At 52.8% G+C, this 22,106-nt stretch overlaps 5 protein-coding genes across 5 annotated transcripts; 2 read left to right on the top strand and 3 right to left on the bottom strand.

Moving 5' to 3' along the window:
• Positions 1-529: 529 nt before the first annotated feature.
• plyD (putative pectate lyase D) lies at positions 530-1,566 on the top strand (the record flags this gene model as incomplete). The annotated part of the gene is made up of 2 exons (XM_037316861.1): positions 530-1,331; positions 1,394-1,566. The coding sequence occupies 2 exons, from the start codon at positions 530-532 to the stop codon at positions 1,564-1,566; spliced, it is 975 nt and encodes a 324-aa protein (XP_037184428.1).
• Positions 1,567-1,865: 299 nt separating this feature from the next.
• Positions 1,866-3,326, bottom strand: CGCA056_v001600 (uncharacterized protein; the record flags this gene model as incomplete). Its single annotated transcript, XM_037316860.1, has 1 exon — positions 1,866-3,326. One exon carries the CDS (start codon positions 3,324-3,326, stop codon positions 1,866-1,868), a length of 1,461 nt encoding a protein of 486 aa, XP_037184427.1.
• Positions 3,327-4,778: 1,452 nt separating this feature from the next.
• On the bottom strand, positions 4,779-5,717 carry CGCA056_v001599 (Isoflavone reductase-like protein P3; the record flags this gene model as incomplete). The annotated part of the gene is made up of 1 exon (XM_037316859.1): positions 4,779-5,717. One exon carries the CDS (start codon positions 5,715-5,717, stop codon positions 4,779-4,781), a length of 939 nt encoding a protein of 312 aa, XP_037185638.1.
• An 8,112-nt stretch (positions 5,718-13,829) lies between these two features.
• On the top strand, positions 13,830-15,806 carry CGCA056_v001598 (uncharacterized protein; the record flags this gene model as incomplete). The annotated part of the gene is made up of 1 exon (XM_037316858.1): positions 13,830-15,806. The coding sequence occupies one exon, from the start codon at positions 13,830-13,832 to the stop codon at positions 15,804-15,806; it is 1,977 nt and encodes a 658-aa protein (XP_037185637.1).
• A 2,182-nt stretch (positions 15,807-17,988) lies between these two features.
• On the bottom strand, positions 17,989-20,170 carry CGCA056_v001597 (putative sulfate permease; the record flags this gene model as incomplete). Its single annotated transcript, XM_037316857.1, has 2 exons — positions 17,989-19,769; positions 19,834-20,170. 2 exons carry the CDS (start codon positions 20,168-20,170, stop codon positions 17,989-17,991), a joined length of 2,118 nt encoding a protein of 705 aa, XP_037185644.1.
• Between the last annotated feature and the right edge of the window lie 1,936 nt (positions 20,171-22,106).

Raw genomic sequence — 22,106 nt, 5'->3', positions numbered from 1 at the left:
CACTACTACCGGTGCTGCATGGCAGTTGGCGCTGAGTCTGACAGGATCTCTTGGATGAGCCCACATTGTGGGAACACGGTGGGTTAGTGGCTCCAGTGCGATCTTCAGTACCTGCATCGACGCTTTCATTTCCTCCGCGTCGCTTGTTGATTGATACCTGTGTAGTCTGCGGAGGAGATGGAGCCTCTTGGCCTTGGCTGGAGTTGGACCAGTTCCCGTTCTAGTCTGGACCACATCTAATATTGGCGTCGGTAACTGTAGTGTAACTCTACGGTAGACATGGACGTGGGAAGATACCATCCATCCTGGCAGCTCACTTGATATAAGTAACGGCGTGATATCCAGCCAAGAGCAGTTTTTTCTCTCTCTCATCACTTTCAACTCACACCTCTTCGGTCTTCATTGTTCATTACACTCTTTCAAGCAGGCTTGATTCTATTTCTTCGTTCTCTCAAGTAGACAAGCCTTTTTCTCTCTCACTTATCTCGCCTTCCTTACCAACCCATCCAACAACCAACCAGCCATCAAAATGAAGTACTCCGTCGCCCTCACTCTCACCACCATGGTGCTCGGCATCGCCGCTGCTCCCGCCGCCCAGGCCGCTCCCAAGGAGCACAACCTCGCCCGCGCCGAGCACGGCTACTTCGACCTCATTCACAAGCTCGCTCGCGCTGAGAAGGCCAGCCCCTCCAAGACCAAGTCCGCGAAGAAGCCTAAGAAGACCCACGCCACCAAGACCCGTTCCCCCGGCTCCATCATCACCTCCGCCCCCGGCAACGGCACCGCTTCCTTCGCCATCGCCGCTGCCAGCAACGGCACCTCCGGCGGTGACATCCCCGCCGCCTCCGGTACCTCCGTCCTCAAGGCCGCCCAGACCATCGCCGCCGGCGAGTCTTTCGATGGTGGCATGAAGATGTTCGACCGTGGTGTCTCCTGCACTGGCCAGGCTGAGGGCGGTGACTCCGACTCCGTCTTCATCCTCGAGAAGGGCGCCTCCCTCTCCAACGTCATCATCGGCCCCAACCAGATTGAGGGCGTCCACTGCAACGGTGGCTGCACCCTCACCAACGTCTGGTGGTCTGCTGTCTGCGAGGATGCCTTCACCATCAAGAAGCAGGACGCCGGCGAGACCACCAAGATCACCGGCGGTGGTGCCACCGGTGCTTCCGACAAGGTCCTCCAGCACAACGGTGCCGGTACGCTCTCCGTCTCTGGCTTCACTGTTTCCGACTTCGGCAAGCTCTACCGTAGCTGCGGCAACTGCAAGACCATGTACGAGCGCCACGTTATCTTCGACGACATCAACGCCTCCTCTGGAAAGCTCCTTGCCGGTAAGTTCTTCGCTCCTTCACCCAGCCTTCTATGAAACCCCATCTAACATCTGTTCCTCCAGGTATCAACTCCAACTACGGTGACACTGCTACCTTCACCAACGTTGTTGCCAAGAGCGTCAGCGAGGTCTGCACCGAGTTCAAGGGCAACGACTCCGGCGATGAGCCCACCGAGATCTCCAGCGGCCCGTCGACCGCCTGCAAGTACTCTACCTCCGACGTCACCAGCTCTTAGGCTCCTGAACAAAACCGCGAGATCTGCTCGGGCACTTTTTGACCCGAAAGAGAGACTCAATAGTGCCACATTCCGTGAAAAGGCACTCATGTATAGGCTTGTTTACTTGTAGATATTCTTCCTTCTGTACATGCCCATGTAGCATGTATGTATTTAGACTCAATGAGCCCTGTGGGCAATTGTCATCCAAAGGCTGCGCGTTTTGTGCTTCATCGTGAATAGTGCTCTCATTAGTGGCCGCTCGACGCCTCTATTGGCTATCAGACGACTTGAAAACTAAACCTTCCTATGATGTGACACTAGTGAAGGACAAACTTGGACGCCTTCCTGTCTCCATTACGCCATTGGTCTATGGCTCTGCCATACATGTACCCATGCAAATATGCGTCGCCAACATAGCGACACTCTGAGCGACGTTCCTCAGGGCGAAGGACTACTGGCGTGGAGCAGCCAAGTGGGACGACCACTGTATCTCCAACAGCCATGAATCCAGATCCGATGCCAATGCGATCGCCCTGGGTGATGTAAAAGCATCGACCCATCATCCGAGAGCCGAAGTGTTCCTGAAGGAATCTTCGGCGAGCGTCAGGCTTGATATCAGTTTTCGCATCAATGTACTTCTCAAGCTCTTGATCAAGAGGCAGATGCGGCAACCTCTCTCGGATCAACGACGCAAAGACATGGAAGCAGGCGGTCACCCAGTCGAATGAATTGGCCCATTTTCGAGGCACTTGGTTGAGACAAAGTGCCCTGCAGAAAAGGTCTTGAGCTTCGAGGTCGTCGGCCTTGTACGTCGCCAGCAGAAGCGCTCTCCAGTGGATGAAAGCCATGAGATAGTCTGCCAGTGTGCACAGTGTGCCGACGGCAATGCCATGAGTGCGGATGGTGTCAATCTCAAGAGCGGTGATCTCAATCTTGTTTCGACGATCGTCTTTGAAGGAAAACTTGATCTCTTTGCGTTGCGATGCAGAGAAGGGCGGCTCAAAGCCCATAGCGCCCAAAGCAACGGTGTCGGGAATGTGAGACCAGTCTGGGACCCACGAGGGTAGATTCGCAGTATTCATGTGAGGCGGGTAGTGAATGGCCTCGCAAATCACGTCGAAACGTCCAGTTGTTGATATAAGAAAGTCTACCACGTCCGTGTAGATTCCTTTGACGGATAGACTGTAGTCGACTGGGAAGTCCTTGCGCACGTCTTCCGTGAGCAAACCCAAGATTCCGAAGACTTTGTCTTTCGGATCAGCGGAGAATTTCCGTCGACAGACGCGCATAACCTCCAGAAGAGAATCCTCCCCATAGTGTCTCAAGGCCCGGATGTCTGGAAGACTTCCAGGACCTTGATAAGTCAAAATCTGGGAGTAGGTGAAGTGGTTCTGTGCTGCTCTGGCGTATGTCCGGCCCTGGGAATTTCCAGGATAGTAGTAGTCCAAGTCACCCTTGTGTCTTTGGAAAACGTTGGACGCTTCTCTGTAGACATCCCATGGAAGCTTATTGGAGCCGCAATAGACAGTGACGGAGCGTGCATTGAAGACTTCTTGTACCACCCACAGTCTCTTCCAGTAGTCTCTTTCGAAAAGAGAGACGGCTGCTGCGATGTCTCTCTCGTTACTTTTGGGGGAAAGAAGTTTCGTAATCTTGTCTGGTGATCCCGAGTGTTGAGTCATTCTCAAGAGAAAGTCGGCCGCATCAGAACTTCGGTCTGCTTCTGGGCCAAGCCAGACAGCTATGGACTCTGCCCTCGAGTAGATCATTGTCATCATCTGAACTTGTTGTGTTCTTTCATCCCTGTTGTGCTGATCGATACAGAGAGCGTCCACCCATACGGTGACTATCTCATTCTTTCGTCGGAGAGCTTGCAAGACGCCATGCAAACTAGCAGATACCGAAATCTCAGTGCCTTCAAGTTCCAAACGTCGCGTGTCCCCTGCGTCGCCCCACGCATACGATATAGCGATATACTCCGGTAATTTTGTAACTGGAGCATGGAATACTTCGCATTTGATCTTGAACATTCGCGCCGGAAGTAGTCTGATCAATCTGATTTCAGACTCTCCTAATGCGTTGTATCGATAGAGTCTGTCGCCGAGTGTGCCAGTCGCGGATGAAGGGAATGACTGCCCGGATGTTGCGAGGGACGGCGATGTTGCGACTGACCGGCCAGCCGAGCTTGACCTCTTATGCCATGAGCGTTGCTCTTTCTGTTGCATGACTTTCGGAAACAACACATTGGCATCCGGTCTTGAAGGCGTGGAGGCCACCGTCTCATGGCGTGGATTTACTTCAACACTCACTTGAGGAATCCGAGCATCACGAGATCCATTCCTCCTAGGAGCCAGAGGGTACGAAGAGTCGCCGGTTGGAGCGTATGGTGCTGGTCGCGGAGGGCTGAGGGCGCGGGGTGGTCGCACATCCTGCGAAGAGAACCGGCGATGGTCGTTCCTCAAAGGAGGTGGAGATGGGACACGACTGGAGTACTGTTCGACATGAACACGCTTCAGTCTCGGCGGAGGGGATGGTCTTCTCGCCTCTGTTGACACCTGAGGCTCTCTGCGATCGACAAAGACTGTCCGCTTCTTCTGCCGAGCTTCATCGTCCGAATGATAACCTCGATTCGACTGAGGCACTGCCAGATACTCGAAATCGTCTGACAGTCGGTGATCCCTATATCTTCCAGCCATGATAGCATGAAGAGGAGACGAAAGTAGATGAGGAATTTGCCGGCTGTAGTTTGCTTCTCTTGACTTTGAGGGTTTGAAATAGTGCCGTGGTCAACATTTGAGGAGTTCGGCCCTCAAGTATGAGTGTTAAGAGGAGTGAGACGAGCGGGGTTGAAATCAGGCTGCGAGATTTTATTGAAATCTGACACCGTGAGATGAAGTAACCAATGGGATTGACCGATTAGTACATAGCACTGCTGCATGTGGTCATACCTAAGTGGGTAGAGCACAGTTATGCATGCACGTTCGGTTCAGCTGGACTCAGCCTGATTTTAGCTGGCATGGATCAGGATAAGGTCAAGTCTACTTTGCACATAGCATCATGTGGTAAGAACAATTTTTGAGGCCGCTTGTTTGGCTCCACAGGTTTGGATGAAGGACTTGGTTCTACTCAACTTGACTATATAAAGACTTGTTCTTGCTTCGCTAACGAATAGACCGCCCGGATCTTTGGGATGACTTACCGGGAGCTTGCCAACCTCGAACTACGTTTCCTTACGCTTCCAACATTGCCGGGCTCTTCATGCTTCTCAAGCATGTTTCTAAGTTTTCTAGCTTTATGCCACGCTGATAGTTCAACGTCTTCTCCATAGGCCAGGCAATGCCACTGCCAGCTCCAAAAATCCCCCGATACTTTTTCCACACATTTCCCGGGTCCTGCTTCAAACTTGCTTCTATCAATCGCATACCCCATTCCTCTCTCGTGAACTCAACCTCGTTAAACCTCTTCTCCACTAAGTCAGCAATCCCCCCATAAGAGATTGTATCCCCTGCTACAAATACCACATTGCTCCCATTGCCTGGAATGCCCCTCAGCTCAAATACAACCTCCGCCGTCATCCTCGCGATGTCCTCCGGTCCCGTCACTGTTATCTCCACATCCCAGCCCCCCAGCGCCCTCAACTTCTTCTCTTCAAAGTCCACGACTCCAAACTCTTTCACAAACAAGAAACTCATAAACAGCCCCGTGCTAATGATGATCCACTCCGTACTGGTCTGCGCGCGTAGCATGTCTCTCACGTCGAGCTGCTCGTCAAACAAGACCTGCGGACTCCCGCGTCCGATGACATCGTAGTCAACGCCGAACTGCCAGGGAATATAGCGGCGGACGCTGGACTGCAATGCAGCCTCACAAATGCGGCGCTGGGTTCCCGTGGGACCGACGAAGCCGGTGCAGCTGATGACGGTGTCGTATTTGCCGAAGAGTGCGGCCAGATCTGCGATCGAATCGTTCACGACATCACCTGCTTCGATGGAGACGCCGAGTGCTTTGATGTCCGACACACTCTTGGATTTCGATGGGTCGGTGGAAGAGATGGTTGATGGCCGCAGGAAAACCGAGATGTTCGCGCCTTTCGGCCGAGAGGGGTGTGAGCTGAGTGCTTTGAGAATCGCTGAGCCTAACTCGCCGGCTCCAAGAACAAGAACAGGCATGTTGGTGGTGCTCGTGATTGCTCTTGGGAATGTTGTCAGAAGGGATTGGTTCAATGCTCGTTTTACAGCAGGAAATTCCGAAGAAGTATTGATTCGATGTCGGTACGATGCTGTTTTGAAAATTAGCTGGAATGAGGTGCAATCCGCTGCCTTGAAATACTCTGAATGACGTCGAAAGGATGCTCAACCCAACTTAAGCGACGCCATGAGAGTACGTAATCAATCAGGTTGCAAGCGGCCATGAAATCCTTCCACGGAGCTCCGCGGCCGGTGATACGGGCGCTAAGTCCGGTATGGAGCCCCGAGTGGGACTGCCGAGCGGCGATCCCATCCTTCGGGCCACGGCACAGGCGGCGGTTCTTGTGGGCGGCGTTTCTGCGACAAACCGAAGTAAAGGGTCCATAGGCCACTCATAACATGCATGTACGCATGGGTTTTTCAATATCACCACAAAGGCCTCCTTTCCTTACTGTGCTTGAGCTTATCGAAGAATACCTGAGGGCAAGAGAGTGACCTAGCCAGATGGCGTGAAGTGAGCAACTCACTGCCATTCTCTAAGGGAATCACCAGACTAGCGATCATTTCAAAGTTGTGCAGCATATTCCTCGAAAACAAATCTGCGGGTACCGGCAAGCGCATAAGACCCCGCATAACCTCCCAGAGCAACTCTCTAAGCTTCGGCGTTGTAAGGGGCTGGCCCCTAGGCTTGTTCAACGTAGAGGTGCCGTCGATTGACTATTCTAAGCTGAAGAAGGAGGAAAGGACTTTACAGGGATAGGCGCCTAGCAGCAGTGATGCAGACCGGGGCTAGGCGGTGTGCTACAGCAGAATAGTGGATCCGGCGGAGCCGGATCTCGGTAGCTGCTCCGGCAAAGCCGGAGATCTCGGCCGGGCTCTAGCCCGTTACAGGCGTGCCTTCGAAGAATGCCGTCGCGTTTTCGGCCGATGAGAACCAGTACTCCTCTAAGGCGGCATGCTCCCAAATCAAGTCCGTTCCTTTTCGTTTCACATATCAACTCCCCTCGTGACACGCACGTGGTAAAGATGTAGTTGGATGCTCCTACTGATTGTTTCAGAGACTTTGAACGCTGCTGTCGATGTTTGCACGATTTGGAGAAACTGCGCAAAAAGCTGACTGACTGCTTGAAAAGCCTGAGCTTCGAGGTAGAGACTCTCTCTCGGAATACCACTCGTAGGATGAGAGAATCAGCCATCATATGGCAAAGCTTTGGCCGTAAAATCTTGACAAAGGTTAGCTGTATTCTGGGTGAAGAGGCTAGTGTCAGATGCTCTTCGAAGGTAACTTCTGATAGTCGTCTGGGACGAGATACTTGCCACAGTGTTGCATGTCCACGCAACGGATTTTGCAGGTGTCTGGAGAAGACGCAGTCACGCAGCTGTCAACAGCCAACAAATTACTCATCTAGGTAACCTTCTCGGGCCGCATCAGGGCGTCTACACATCTTTCGAAATTTAGTGGGCTGAACTCGAGACTAGTACGAGTTGAGCCGTTGCCATCGTCTAGTTTATGTCATTGGGACATTGTCGACTCTTGATTCCGATTACTCTTCGATAGTCACCTTTGCCGTCTTGCATAAACTTGTTCATTCTAATACCCCACAAACAAGTATATTTCACTTGCCGTTGCAAAGCTGACGCAGATAGATTCCTCCTCTTGAACCAGACAAACGTCCGTGGACTCAAATAAAACCGTATCTTTGAAGCAATCAGCGTCCTATCCTGCCGAACTCATCGCTTGCTCTGATGAGAGTTCTGAGTTGCACACGTCCCAACGCTTTAAATAGTAATCAAAATAGCGTCTGCCCTATGACTGAGATAGCCCCAGCACTGGGCGGACACGCACGTACTCGCAAGCGTGCCCATGATCACCTCCTGGAGCCCAGCCATTGTCAACGCTTGAAACCGTGATAAAGTTTGATACTAAGGTATCTCATTTCACAAAGCCTTTCATAAACACATTTATTTCCCTCGCGTTACGGTGTCTTTTTACAGCATCTAATGCACACGGGAAAGACAGACATCCTTTTGACATTACGCTTCTCTCGCCGCACATGCTACCGGCCCCATATGAGTGCGAGTTAATTCAAAACGGTGCGGGCTCTTACTTAAGCCTCAATATTCTTGATAATTCTTCGTATTCAACCACAACAATCTGTGGAAACACACGACGGCGGAGGAATCGAGCACAGCGTGCGCTCAGCTGCTTCCACACCAGACATCCTGCGTCTTTCGGGAGTCTGCAGAACTGTCCACGATCCTACCTTATCCAGAAACAATCATTGTCCTTGAAAATCTGACATCGCATTCCTGGACAGACTCAAAGGTGCGAAAATTCATACTCTTTTATCCCAACGGAGTTCAAAGGACTTTAAGCCTAGCGGCGTCAGGAACGATAGTTCTAGCGGGCATTAATGCCTATATTTGCCATGCCTTCTGTCTGTCATGGGCTCTCAAACAATCGTTGCAGACCTCTCCGTATCGCCCCAAATAGACTTCGATGTTGCGCTGTGGATAATTCCTTCGTTTGGAACCGCGTGGGTGACCGGATATTGTGTCTCAAGACCACCAATAGTCTCCAGCAGCAGCATGACTGGCGTCCATCATCCATGCGCTTGAAACTGGTGGTTCCATGACTAATACACATTAGGAGCGCTCTCATAAGCAATTATCAAGCGTGAGAAGCGCCTTGAGGTTAGGTTCACAGGCGTTCACTGCCACCGGTAAAATTAGATGCCTTAGCGGCGGACGCGTACGTGGATTGGCCATGGGAGCTTGGGAACGGAAGGATTGATCCACTTATTAAGTACTAAAGTATTTACGCTGGAGAGCCTTGGAACATGATGCACCGTGTGGTTATTCGTCTACCCCTGGATCAAGTGGCAAAGCATGCGATAGTCATGCTCGTCTTTTGAAGGCGTGCTCGGACACTTCAACTAATAGCAAGTCTCTTACCTCTCACATATATATAAGTGAGCTATCCAATACTCCTCATACGGCCAGCCAGACTGTTAACATGAATATATATGACACGACATTACTGCTATGGTGAACCAATCTTGGCCTATAGAATTGGCCATCTAAGAACTTACCTTTCACAAGTAGATAGAGAATCTTCTGTAGATCATCTTGGGCAGGGTGTAGTACCGGCAACAATCGTTTCATGTATGCTGAATCTACACGGGGCTGCTCCTGTTGTTACTGACAAGTTCTCGACGTTTGGCTCTGGAGCATTTCAGGGTTACTTCTATACACAGCACTATTCATTCGTCGCCTTTGGTTTCTGACGACAACGTATGCATCCATGATACATCAGAGACACCTGGAAACCTAACTCGTGGACGGAGGGCTATCGCACTGACATGTAAGCGCAAACGGAATAAAGTCACCAGACTCGGCCAAAACCACGTCTTCATGTCAAGCCATCGCTTGGTTGAAGCCTTCCATTGTTGCGTGTGTTAGAAGTCCAGAATTGCAAGTATTTCCACATTTGAAGTAAAGAGCTCTGGTGGTGTACGCACAATCATACACTTACCTCCACACCTTAGCTGCATGCGATTGGTGCCGGGCTTGATGAACAGCTTCCTGTGTGCCATTACAGATCGAGATCCTTTATAAACACGCTCATTTGTCCGATGGTCTGGTTTCTCTCAACAGCGCCAATGGCGGGGTACAACCCAGAATGCTGATACAGTGCGTCTCCGATTGCATATACTTGATACGAGATCCGGTGGGTCGGTGAACCAAGATCTCGGCTCACGGTTCTTGAATTTAGAAGCGTCTTCGTATTTGACGGTGATAGTCCACGGAAAGGGATGACGTGGGAAGAATCAAGCACGAGAAACTTGGAGACTCACACGTAAGAAATCTCACATCTGTCGGAACTCCGCAGAGTCGATCACCATCTTGTGCAGCGACGACTATGTTGAGGCTAGCCGCGGAACAGGCCATGCATTCCCTGGGGAGACCAAATGACAGTTTGTGCAAATGTTATACTCTTTATATTGAGAAAAGTCACGCGGGCATTCTGATCACCGCTGGCAACGCGATACAGAGTCTTGTTAGGCGGACTGTCATCTATAAAATGGGAATGTGCCACAACTACCACAACCAGAAACACAATGAATCGAAACAACAGCAAAGTGGATCGATCGCCTGGATGAAATATCTTAATGACCATCTCGTCTATAATCTGGGCGATCCATGTGGTGGAAGTTAATCTTTTGTTCGGAGACTGCAGACGACGGCCAAAATGTCGCCGTCATCCTTCATTCGTAGTTTACATCGCGACGTGATTCAACATGGATATGCAATGGATCATTTGCATGGGCTGCAACAAGAAACTTCGTCTCAGGCCTAGACATGGGGTTGGTGAATATCTCAGCTGGATCTTGAATCACACATACTGGAGGTCGCGGATAAGATAATTGGATGGGGCATTCACACCCTCTGATGAAGAAGAGGAATTGAAACTTTATTATATAGTCTCATACCATCAGTTTGATAGCTGTAGACCTCTAGGGTGATCTGGTGACCATCTGTTGTTTCAAGCACCAGTAGTCAAGGTTTACGGCAGCTATTGCTGATACTGCGAAGGCCACTTGGAATGATTCTGATGAGAGCTTGCTGACGATGCTACCTTTCTATGTATAAATACGGGTGTGCGACATGTTGTTCTTCAGCCGCACAGCCAGCGTTGTCCGCAATTTGTTCTTCACTCTGTTCCTCTAATGAAGCCGAACCTAGCAAAAACAGCGTCTGCTAGTATGAATGTGCTGCCAAGCCGTGGGCAATATGCGCACATTTCCCATGCTCGTCATCTTCTCTGACTGGCTGTCGTATATTCTTCCGTTATTGGACTTTTCTTCATCAAGTCAAGAGAGCAACAGACTTTGCTTGATAGACAGTTTACCGAGGCACAACATGAGACAAACCACTGCAAGCTATGTCGATATCGACTGTCGGAAGTGCGACGAAACAGACTATTTGCGCGAAGATCCAAGACAAACCAGGACCAAAAATATTTGCTAAATACGTTTGAGCGTGGCGACAATTTTGGGCCACGCAATGTGATACAAGCATATCACAACGAGATTCGAGGTCTTTGAGCCTTGGGAAACTTCTGCATGAGTTGCGAAGCTGCCAGGTGGTCATTACAGTTGAAGTAAAACTGCGCGACTGCCCAACAATATTAGTCTTTTCTTACCGGGCTGTGAAGGCTAGCAGACCCCGTGCCTGGGTATGTTTTCCATTAACCTCGCTGGGAAGGTGTTTCAAGCGCATCCATATCACGGCAAGACATCAAGATCGGGGCATCATGGTACATGTCAGAACGCGAATACGTTAAGTGGGATGGAACGTGCGGTAGAGCGGCCGAAGCATGCGCTGGGGGAAGGACATGTTGGGGCCGAGCCAGATGCCGTAGCGTTTCGGGGTTCGGGGTGGGGCAACGTCGGACCCGGATGGGTTCGCCTGCGCGACGCGTCTGCTACGGAGTGATTCTGCGAGAATTTGACCCCGATGAAAATAGTAGACATTAATGATGTTTTGGTGGAAGGAGAAAATGTATGGCCTCCAACGGACCGAATTTTGAAAGCCGCACAACCTGTTAGACATTCATCGTGACATATCTGGGGTAAAGGTGCCTGTACCATGGCGGACTATGGCATTGTTCTGGACCATCGAATGTGCGTCGGATCGAATGTCGGGACATGACGTAAAAGGACCGAGAAGGTCCGGAAGGAGAAAGGTATCCAGCCCTGGTAAATTTGAGGAAACCGAAGGGACACCGCGGCGTACACATGTATTGACGACAGCATATTATCTGGGGTGATTTAGCGCACCCAGGCGTCGGGCGTCGGGCGTGGCGGAGGATGGTGTGGACGAGGTCGACGTCATTTGTCATTTCCGCCAGACCATGGGATTGGAATGCGCGTGTCTGAGCATCGGAATTCGATGGCACCTTGACGGAGAACTGGAGCGGTGTTTGTGTGGCGGGAGGTGTCTGTCTGTTTGTCTCGCGTGCTGCAGGTCTGGGTATTTGTTTGCGTGGGGACTTGGAAGAGACAAGAAGGAATTGTTCCGGCAGTGGCTGGCAAACAAACACCCAGCAGGAACGAAAAGAGACAGTTTAGGGGACTACTGCATAGTAGGTGCGCTCAGTCTCACCATGGCGATAAGCCCGTTGATGGGGTGTTTCAGGTCAGGTTCCTTCTGGAATGCGTGGTGCAGATGAGAGAAGGCACTAAGCAGGTCCCCTGACAATAAGCAACGTTGTTTCCTTGCGTGGTGGTTTTTTCTTTGCTGCACTGCAACATTGTGTTCCAGCTGAACGAGATCTGTGGCCCGGCTGTCTGCGTGTCTTTGTGAGGCAATGTATCTCTCCATGCTATTTGATGCTATAGATACTTCGTGCCCTACGCGGAGAGAGATTAGAGACTGGGGGAGCATTGTTGGGAAGCACGGGGCGCTTTGGTTTGCCAATGGCGTCGTCTGTTTGGGCCTGGGGATGCTTAAGTAATACCTTACAGCACGCAAGCAACACCCGGGGCAGGCGTGGGCGGGTGCTCCTTCCCTCCATCCAAGCAAGAACGATGCTTTTGCCGCTCAGGGAGAGAAGGAGACACCGGACTACGACCAGTCGTTGGTCCCTTCCGTTTTTTGTTGCCCGCCAGCCAGCCACCTCACCAACGGAAGTAGCCATCAGAATTGGCCAATCCGGCTCCTTCCCACGCCCATCAGATGCATTTTGCAGGTTTCCCCATCTCACAGCTCTCTATTCCAGGAGTCCCAGCAATGTCGATCTCTCAATCACTTGGAACGCAGCACACACACACACACACACACATAACCTGACGGGACTGGATTTCGGGGTCGCCAGTCCCCCCCATCCCATCCTATCCCACCCAACCCATCCATCAGCTCCAAGTACCGGCCACCGCTTGGACCGTTGCCCGTCGTCGTTGATTGATTGGGCGTCGGACGGCATCGGCGCTGAAGCACGACCACTGGCACGCCGTGATCTGCAGGCCAAGTGCTTCGACCTGACTGGACCTGCCGGGGGTGTTTTGGTCTGCATGCGCCGTGTTGTCTTCGCCATCTGGTACTCCCAACGAACACACACACACACGCAAGACACGCAAGACACGGTACACACTTGGGACAGAGCTCGAGCGTGGTTTGACGGTCCAGTCCAGCCCCCGTCTCCATCGATTCCCCCTCCTTGCCGCCTTAGCACCGCCATTAGTACCCCAATGGAGTATCGCACTATGCTTAGTTGCTAGGTATATTCCTTCATGTCGCTCAGGCAAAGGACGAAAAAAGGCAAACGGCCAAGGGAGATCGGTCGCCCTGTGGCCTGCAACTGCAACCTGCAGGAGTAAGCTCCGTCTGTCCTGCCGCCCTGCCGTCCTGCCGCCGCTCACCCTCGCCTTGTCTCGCCTCGTTTGATCACGCCGCTCGTCAAGCCCGTCGAGGCGCCAGCCAGAAGCCAGAGAGACACCAGACGAGAATTCTGCTCGACCACACACACACACTTTCACCTCGCCTTTCCTGAGGTGGCCTAGCTACCTGGCAGCCGTCTGCCTCTGCTGTCCACCCACCGCAACGGTTTCGCTGATGCGGTGGCCAAACTCCAGCAGAGAACACTCATTCTCCTCATCCTCACTTCTTCATTCTCTTCCATTCCTCGAACTTCCCGGCCCGGTTGCCTGCGAGAGCTCCGGACTGGCTGGATTTGGCTGATCAGGGAGCGTCGGTCACAGCTTCGTTCTGCTCCCCTCATTGTCGACCTGTCACTCATCAAATTTTGACTCACTTTCATCTCACCAACCGACCCGATTCGAACGGTCGCATTCCCTTCCGTCTCGTCCTTTGGCTTCTCGGCGATCTCTAGTTTCACTCAACCGACTTTTTTTCGTTTTCAAAAACTTCCACGATAAACCACCACAATCGACACCGCCGAGCATCGACAACAGCCCCGACGAACCCCAACAGACTCCCACGATTTCCGACGGCAGACAGGCACCCTCCCCGGGGCGATCTCCCCCACTCAACCCCCCGACGCGGTGAGCCAGCCCAACAACCCCATCCGCCATGCGCCTCACCAAGGCCCCGCGATGGAGGGCGGCGAGCCGCAACTCCGACAAGGCCTCCGTTCTCACCTTGCTGGGCATCTCTGAGCTCCTCAAGATTCGCGGGAAATGGTCGCTGGCACTGCGTCTGGGAAACTTTGCCTTGAATCAATCCCGTGGCCTGGGCACCCTCACCGAGGGCCTGGCGCTGTTGAGCGTCGGCCATGCCCACCGCAACCAAACCCCGGAGGATTGGATCTCGGCACAGCACCACTTGCGCATGGCGAAGCTACTTCTCGAGGGGCTGCCGGAAAGCGAAGACCAGACATTTTATCTGATGCGCGCCGTGCTGCTGCTCGGTGACACCCTTGTGCGCCGCGAGGACATGGGTGACATTGCCGAAGCGGAGGAGCTGGCCCATTTGGCGGAGAGGTTACTGCGCAAGGGCAGAGAACGACCTGGCAAGACCTTTCGCTGGACATTATTCACAGGATCATGGCGCGACTTCTGCCTGCATTCAATGGTCGAGCTGGGCGAGATTTACTACTACACCAGCCGTTGGGCAGAAGGCGAGAAGCTGCTGCGCGAATTGGTTCCCACGCTCGTGAAAAGGAGAGGCAAGCGCCACGTCACAACCATAGAAGCGCAGCGTGATTTGGCAAGCATGTTGGTCAACCAGGACAAATACGAGGAGGCCGAAATGGCCTACCGAATAGCCAGGGATTGGAACGAAGACGTTCCGGTTTTCGGACATGAAGAAAAGGCCGCCATCGACTACAACATCGCCATGTGTCTTTCGGAGCGCGGCAAGGACAAGGAAGCGAGGGACGAGATTGCGAATATGGATCTGGCAGCCGACCTGCTGCATTACGCCAACGGTGAATGGACGCTCAAGCTGGCACGATTGACGAGCTTACGACTTAAAAAATATGACGAGGTGATTGGTCTGTGCAGGAGATTCCAACGAGTACTGGACGAACACAGGGCGAGGTTCGGCATCTGCAGCCCGGTGACGTTGAGGAATATGGAGGACCATGTCACGGCGCTCAAGGCGCTCCGCAGATGGGATGAAGCCATCGTTATTCTACGTGACATGTGCAGGCGCGAAGCCAGCGACGTCGCGCGCGTAGTTGAACAGACCCTGGAAACTCGGATCAATCTCGCACACACACTGCGCTCCGCAGGCCACCACGAGGAAGCAGCTTATGAATATCGCAAATGTCTAGAGATCGAGCGAGCAGCATCCGACGACTACAGGGACGAGGCGCAGATCAGAAATATTCTCAAATACCTAGCGTATCTGTACGAGCTGGCAGGTGACAAGATGAATGCGCTAATTGCGTATGCACAGCTGCAGAGGGAGTATTGGGCGAGACCGAGTCAACACCGGAATTTCATCAAATATGAGTGGTGCAGAGGCAAGATGTTTATGCTGCAGGGACGATGGGAGCACGCGTTGAAGATGCTTCTCAGCGCCTTGGCAGTGAAGAGAGGTGTTGAGACGGCGGTGGCTATCATCACTGGGTTGCCAATCGAGGCTGTCCATGCGATGCAGCCAGGACGAAGGATACCCGAACCGACGCAGCCCGAGATTCTCGAAGTCGACGACGAAATGGACGAGGACCAGAACGCTTTGGAAAAGGTCGATACCACCGGCCAAGTGGAAGTAAAAGAGCTCGTGTTGGACGAGGAAGAAGCGGATGCCGCTTGGGACGAGGTCGACTGGTGGGAGGAGGTCATCAAGGACGCTGTCGACGCTGTCAGACGAGAGCAGCCATTCCAAGCGTGCACCCCTCTCGACGAGGCGGACTCCGAAGTTGACGACGACGAGATCCAGGAGACGGTCGATGCTGTTTTAACGATGAAGAGCGGGTATCCCGCCGTGCCAGCGGGCGATGAGTGGTCGCAGCCGCAGTGGCCGAGGTTACCCGACACATATGAGGAGTTGGTCGTGCAGCAGAGGAGAGTAACGGAGGAGGAGAGGCCGTGGGCCGCGTGAGGTGGACAGGACGAATTATGAGTATATGGGCGGGCATCCAGCAAGGAGGGCTTGTTTTTCTTTGGTTATTAATGAGGGGGTGGCTAGTCCCTATGTCAATATGAAGACTTGATACCAGATTTACATCAAAATTCCTGTGGCCAATGGATCTTGCAAGTGATCGTGGTTAGGTTTCCGTGCTGCCTGGGGCTTTCAATCTCCGACGGAGGCGGGAAGCCCCTTTTCTCCTTGGCAAGAAGGCCCAAATGGTGAGGAAGATGTGCCGTTCTGTTTCTGCCATGTAAATGCAGTGGCCATGCTACATTGCCGTTCAGGTGAGAATTCTGAAGCACGAGGATCAGCGGAGGCTGAAGAAAAGGAGGTGAGACGGATAATCGCGAGCTGAAGTCCAAGGATGATGGACGGCAGGGATGTGGCGAGTGCGGAACCGAATCCGAGAGAGCCGGGGGCTGGCTGGCTGGTTTAGGAAATCTGTCACGGATGTGGCATGCGGCATCTGTGGAGAATCCACATCGTCGGTTCTGTGAGACGTGAAAGAATTTGAAGCTCAGTTCAAGGACATATAATTGATGGGTCATGAATCACAGCGGGTGTATATGCTGTCTTATACCTGGTCTTTAGTTAAGTTTTGTGGTGGTATGAGGTTGTATGAGGCTTGGGCTGGTGGATAAAAGGGCGGTTGTTTTGGAGTTGTTGGCGCTTTTGCAAGACAAGAAATGTCGCTCTAGAACATCCGGCAGCCCTTGCATCTCAGTTTCCTGGTAATGATGCTGCAGAGGGGGCGAAGTTGAAGCTTGAATGGCGTTTCTGGTTGCCGTGGTTCTGTCTTTGGCCTCTGCTTTGCGAGCATTCGGATTCGAAAGAGCGAGGCGGCAGATGTCTGGGACAACATGAGTCAAGGTTGGACGTCTAGACTGGACTTGTTTGGGGGCCCTCAGCTTCCACGGCGCGTTTGCTACTCTCCGCGTGGATGATACCTCCTGTGCCAGATTCGCTGGCATCAGCCAGATTCTCTGGCAGACATTCGCCGCGCAGATTCCGAGAACTTCGGCAGGTAAGTGTTATTTAAAGCAGATCAGGAACCAGGGAGTGGGGTGCAGACGTTTTGAGCGACGCTGAACTGGTCGACAGAATAGCAGTATCATTGTTCAGAAAGACTACTTGTACACGGGGTGTTCGTTGTTACCGAGGCGAAAGTGCTATATAAACGAACTGCAAACAAATTGAACCTGAACGCTGCAGCAGTAAAGCCGTGTCTCTTCGTGATGCAAGAATCTCATCTTTTCTCGAATCCTTCTCTTGATAAAATCGGAACATGATTCTCGGCTGCTATGAGTCTCCATCTGAAGCCCATTAAATGTCTAGCGGCGAGCAACACATGTTGTACTTATTCGAAGTGAATGCGCTCTGGACAGATCGTGTGGACGAGGACAAACCGGAATGAGAGTTTCGTTCCGGCTTACATAGCTTCAGGCCTGTCACGCCGTGTACCGTGTGACGCCTGTCATTTACGAGCAAGATACCAAAGTTCTCAGACCGACAAAGGATTGCTGGTCAAACGAGTCCCTCTTACGCTGCTCCATCTCTCTTTTATAGCGATGGCGTCCCTAAAGATCAAGATTTATGCTTCTGAAATGGGATTTTGTTTTGTATTAAAAGGCACACTTGGGTTCTCTATGCCCCTTTCTGCTCTGTAAAAACAATGATGACAGAGCTTGCGAAAACTGGAGTGCGTGGAAAATATGGATGATATTGAGTTACACGCCTCTTATCCGAATGATGATCAACGATCGCGCCTTGGAGAATGAATTTCGTAGGACCATCACTGGAGGTTGTGATGTGTTGATGTGAATACCTAGGAGACAGACGTATCAAAACAGGAGTTACTTGAGCTTGACGCCTATTTCAGGGCCTTGTGTATGCGTATTATCGAATGCCGGTTGATTCCTCTCTATGGGAAAAGTGGCGTCCTGTGGTAATCTATGTAGTCTATGAAATTCAAGGAAATTCGAAGGGAATGCAAGAAACAAAGGAAAACCATGATGAGATGTATGAATGGATATGAATCCTACTGACTGTTATGCGCTAAAAGCCACTCTGACTTTGTAGCATGCCCATGTCTTCGGCACTATCTTACATCTCTTCAACTATGCGCCTTGTACCTTCTTCACCCTCGGCCGCTTTACATGGTGTGCCCCTTCTGGAAGCTGAAATCATCCCCCTCCCATGACTGCATCTGCGTCAGGGGTACCTGATCCGGGGCATTCCTTACTCTCGAGGGCGTTCTAATGGCAGTAGGCAAGTGGTCAAAGATGTAGTCCGGAAGAGCAGCCTCTGCACCCTCAGCCTGCGGCTGCTGCTCCTTCTGCTGCTCTTGGTCATCATCGTAGGGAGAAGCAATCTTCCAGCCCGCGCGCTCAAACCTGCGCTTCACCGCATCGCTCACGCCTACAAACCGGAACTCGACACCGCTGCCCGCAAAAGCCCGCAGCTCAGCCTTTGCATCCTCAATCGCGTGGAGACCAGATGCATCGATAAAGGGCGCCTTGGTCATGTCGATGATGACGAGTCGGAGGGCCGGAAGCAGGTACTCGGGCTGGGTCAGGTTGGCGCGCTTTCGGAGGTACTCCACGCGCTTGTCGCGGCAGTTGCTCCAGGCGCGGTCGTTCTTGTTCACAGTCGAGGGAGCCGAGGCGTGCCATATCATGGCGGTGTCGACGATGCGGTTCCGCACACCCTCGGCGTTGGCGTACATCAGATCGCTCTCGAGGCGCAGCACGCAGACGCCAGGCGGCACGTTCTCCCCGGCCTCCCAGCACGGCAGCGAGAACACACCCGGCTGGCCCTCGAGGTCGACGCCCAGCATGGCTTTCGGGCGGGAGCTCATGAAGCGGCAGAGGGTGTAGATGACCAGCACCCCGGCGCCGAGCTCGAAGCCGATCTGGGGCGTCGCCATCAACGCGCCGTTGAAGGTCAGGAGGAAGGTGATGAAGTCGGCAAAGGACCACGCCCAGTACTTGCCCATCTCGCCCGGCGAGGGCATGGTGTCGATGACGGCGACGGTGATGATGGCCGCGACGGCGGGAAGGGGGATGTACTCGATGAAGCTACTCAGGGGGTACATGCCGGCAGCGACGATTCCCGCGACGAAGAGCGCGGAGATGGGGCTCCTGACGCCCGAGGTTGCGGCCACGCTGGCGCGGGTGATGTCGCCGCCGCCGACGGGAAGTCCGCCCATGAAGGAGTTCGCAATGTTGGAGATGCCGAGGTGGACGAGTTCCTGGCTGGGGTCGATCTTGTAGCCGCGCATGCGCGCCAGGCCCTTGGCGACGAGGATGTGCTCGAGGGCGATGCCGAACCAGACCATGAAGCTCGGGAAGAAGAGCGACTTGATGAGGTCGAAGCTCATGCCCTGGACGAAGGAGACCTCCGTCTCGACGGGCGACACGGACAGCCACAGCGGCTTGTCGCCGCGGTCCTTGTTGACCATGTACGTGATCCAGGGCGTGAGCAGCAGGATGAAGAGGTTGCGGTTGCTCGTGACGAGGCGGACGATCTTGTTCTTGGCGCCGAGCTTCTTCTGGACCTTCTGCAGCGCGACGAGGAAGACGATGGTGCCGAAGCCGAGGGCGACGGCGAAGGGGTTCGTCTTGGGCAGGTTGGCGATGAACTCTCCGGTGAGGTGGGAGAGCATGGGGCTGACGCCGACCATGCCGAAGAGGTGCGGGACCTGGGCCATGTAGGCCATGATGCCCATGCCGCAGCCGAAGCCGAGCACGATGGGGACGGAGAGCGCGTCGAAGAGGAAGCCGAGGTTGAGGAAGCCGAAGAGGGCGGACCAGATGCCGGCGCAGAGCGAGAGGACGGCGGCGACCAGGGCGGGGGGCGGGCCCGGCTTGGGCATGGCGGCGTTGATGCCGCCGATGATGATGGAGGGGAAGAACATGGGCCCAAAAGAGACATCTGGTTTGCCGTGATCAGTAAGATATCCCCGCACCTTTTGTGAGGCAAAAGCAGGTGTGCTTACCTTTCGAAGTTCCCATCACCGCGTAGAGAATGTTCGGCAGCCAACACGAGGTGAGTGCAACCTGGATAGGAACACCAGCCAAGGCCGAGTACATGAGAGCCTGGGGGAACATGACGAGCCCAACCGATACACCGGCGACCAAATCCCCGAGCAGCCAGGCGGGCACGTACGACGAGATCCAGATGAAGACGGGAACCTTGTTGAGGAAGTAGCGTCCCGTGCCAGCACGGAGAGTCCTTACTCCAATCTTGGCCCCCGAGCCGACGCGGGAGAAGTTGGCATCTTTCTTCAACCCGGCGCCGATGCCGGCGATTTTGGCTCCCAAGTTCGCGCCCATGATGGCGGTTTGGTTCCTTCGGGGAGGGTCGTCGGGAGGGGTCGTCGTCGGGGCTTAGGGTCGAAACGATGAAAACGAAAACTCAATACAGATTTTGAAAATTCCACAAAAAGGAGAGTAGTTAGCCAAGAGGATGTAAAGAAACAGCCAGTCGAATACAGAGGAAAACAGAGAGCGATGTAGACTTCATCCTGGGATTTTGCTTTCGATGGGGACACCAAGAGATAAAGAACTTTGAGATTCCCCCAGAGGCCGGACAGGGAGCTGGGAAAACGCCTAACAAGAATCATTGCTTTCTCGATACCGAGCTGCTCAATACTACATCTCGCTAGTTTCATAATTACAGATGTAGAACGCCTCGGGCTAAGCCGCGAGTTTTGGGTGGTCTGGGTGGTTTGAGTGGTTTGGGGGGTGAAAGGCGGCCATTCCAGAAGGACCAATCGACGATTTTCACGAGACCGAAGTCGACTGTCTCGTTTCAGTTTTGAGGACGATCCACTGTTGGGGCCCCTGATTGGCGAACCATGCTAATTTTGGGGCTCGGCGGTTCGTCGTGTTTTCTGGGGCCTTTTAGGGGCTGGGATATTGACTCAAAAAACGGGGGGGGGGGGGGGGGGGGACCAGCTGCGCAAGGCCAATGCAATTCATAGTTTCCCTTTTTTTATAAGAATGGCTATGCGTTCGATATCACAATATCACTTCCGATATTCTGCTGCGGCTGCTGTTGAGTGCGACGTCCTGCAGATTGCGATTGACAGTCTCTTGGCAGCGCCTTTGTCGGCAAAACGGCACTGCTTGTCGCATGAGTCGCGAGTCTGTTTAAACTGGCGGGCCATGGTTGGCGATTGCTTGAGAGCGGTGGTGCTTCCAGGGGATGTCAAAGGTCCATTACTTCGAGGCTTACTGGCGAAAATGTAAAGATCGGTTTCGGTAGTGAACAGATGACCTGTTTTGAATTCTTGCTCGGGAACAATGTGGTTTCGTGTGCGCAATACATTTGGTCCATCAGTCATTCTCGGGCTCTAATCTGTGGTGATACAAACGCTCCAAGTTGGGGAGTACGGTCAATGTCTGGCGTTTTGACTACAAACAGACAACTCTAAATCGGGGTTTTTATTATAGAATGAAGCTTGCGGAGACAATGTGTAGCGACATGGATGTTTTGGCTGGTCATCTTACATACCAAGTGCAAAGCGATCAACGTTCGAACCGAACGCGAAGATGGGGAATTGTTAACGAACAACTTCACCTGCTACAATTCGAATGCCCCTATATAGCGGTTCTTGAATAAGAATGAGAACAGTATCATTATTCCCTCAGAAAAGATGACATTATGTTGCCGGCAACCAGCTTCACGATCTCCGTTCTCCAGTGGCAATGCGATTATGCGGATGCCAAAGGGCTTGTCAGCTACAGGAGCAGGTTGATCTTACTACAATCTGTGATATTCACTGTGTTTAGATCCTACATAACGATTGTGTCAGGCCAAGTGTCGCACAGAGTTCTAGAGTAGGGAATGTCCCTTTGGGTGTAGGGCTCGATGTATTCAAACCTGCCCTGCTGAACTTTCTGCGCGCGGCTATCTCCCGGTTCCTTACAAGCGGCCCCGCCCGCGCCACTCCGGCCCCACCCCCTTCCCCTTCCGTGCCGTAACACGGTGGAAACCCTCAGCGCGATCATAACCGGAATAACACCTCGAAAATCAAGCAACATGATGGCTTTCTACCCAGGCTTGTTGGTATTCTACTATTGATTGATCATAACTTGCCATGTTAAGAACGACTTGCTGTAGGGGATACATAATTGACAAAGTCCGTCATTGTTCAGCGTTTACCGATTTGTTCGGGATGAACGACGACGCGTTCTTTATGCCAATGTATTAATTAGCTTACCGTTTGAACGTTTCATCTGTAGTTGTTCACAGCTAGCTCCGACA

Source organism: Colletotrichum aenigma (genome assembly GCF_013390185.1).
Source record: "Colletotrichum aenigma strain Cg56 chromosome Unknown KSG_Cg56_contig01, whole genome shotgun sequence".
NCBI lineage: Eukaryota > Fungi > Ascomycota > Sordariomycetes > Glomerellales > Glomerellaceae > Colletotrichum > Colletotrichum aenigma.
Note: the sequence above shows the minus strand (reverse complement) of the source record. Positions and strands in the feature narration are given on the sequence as shown.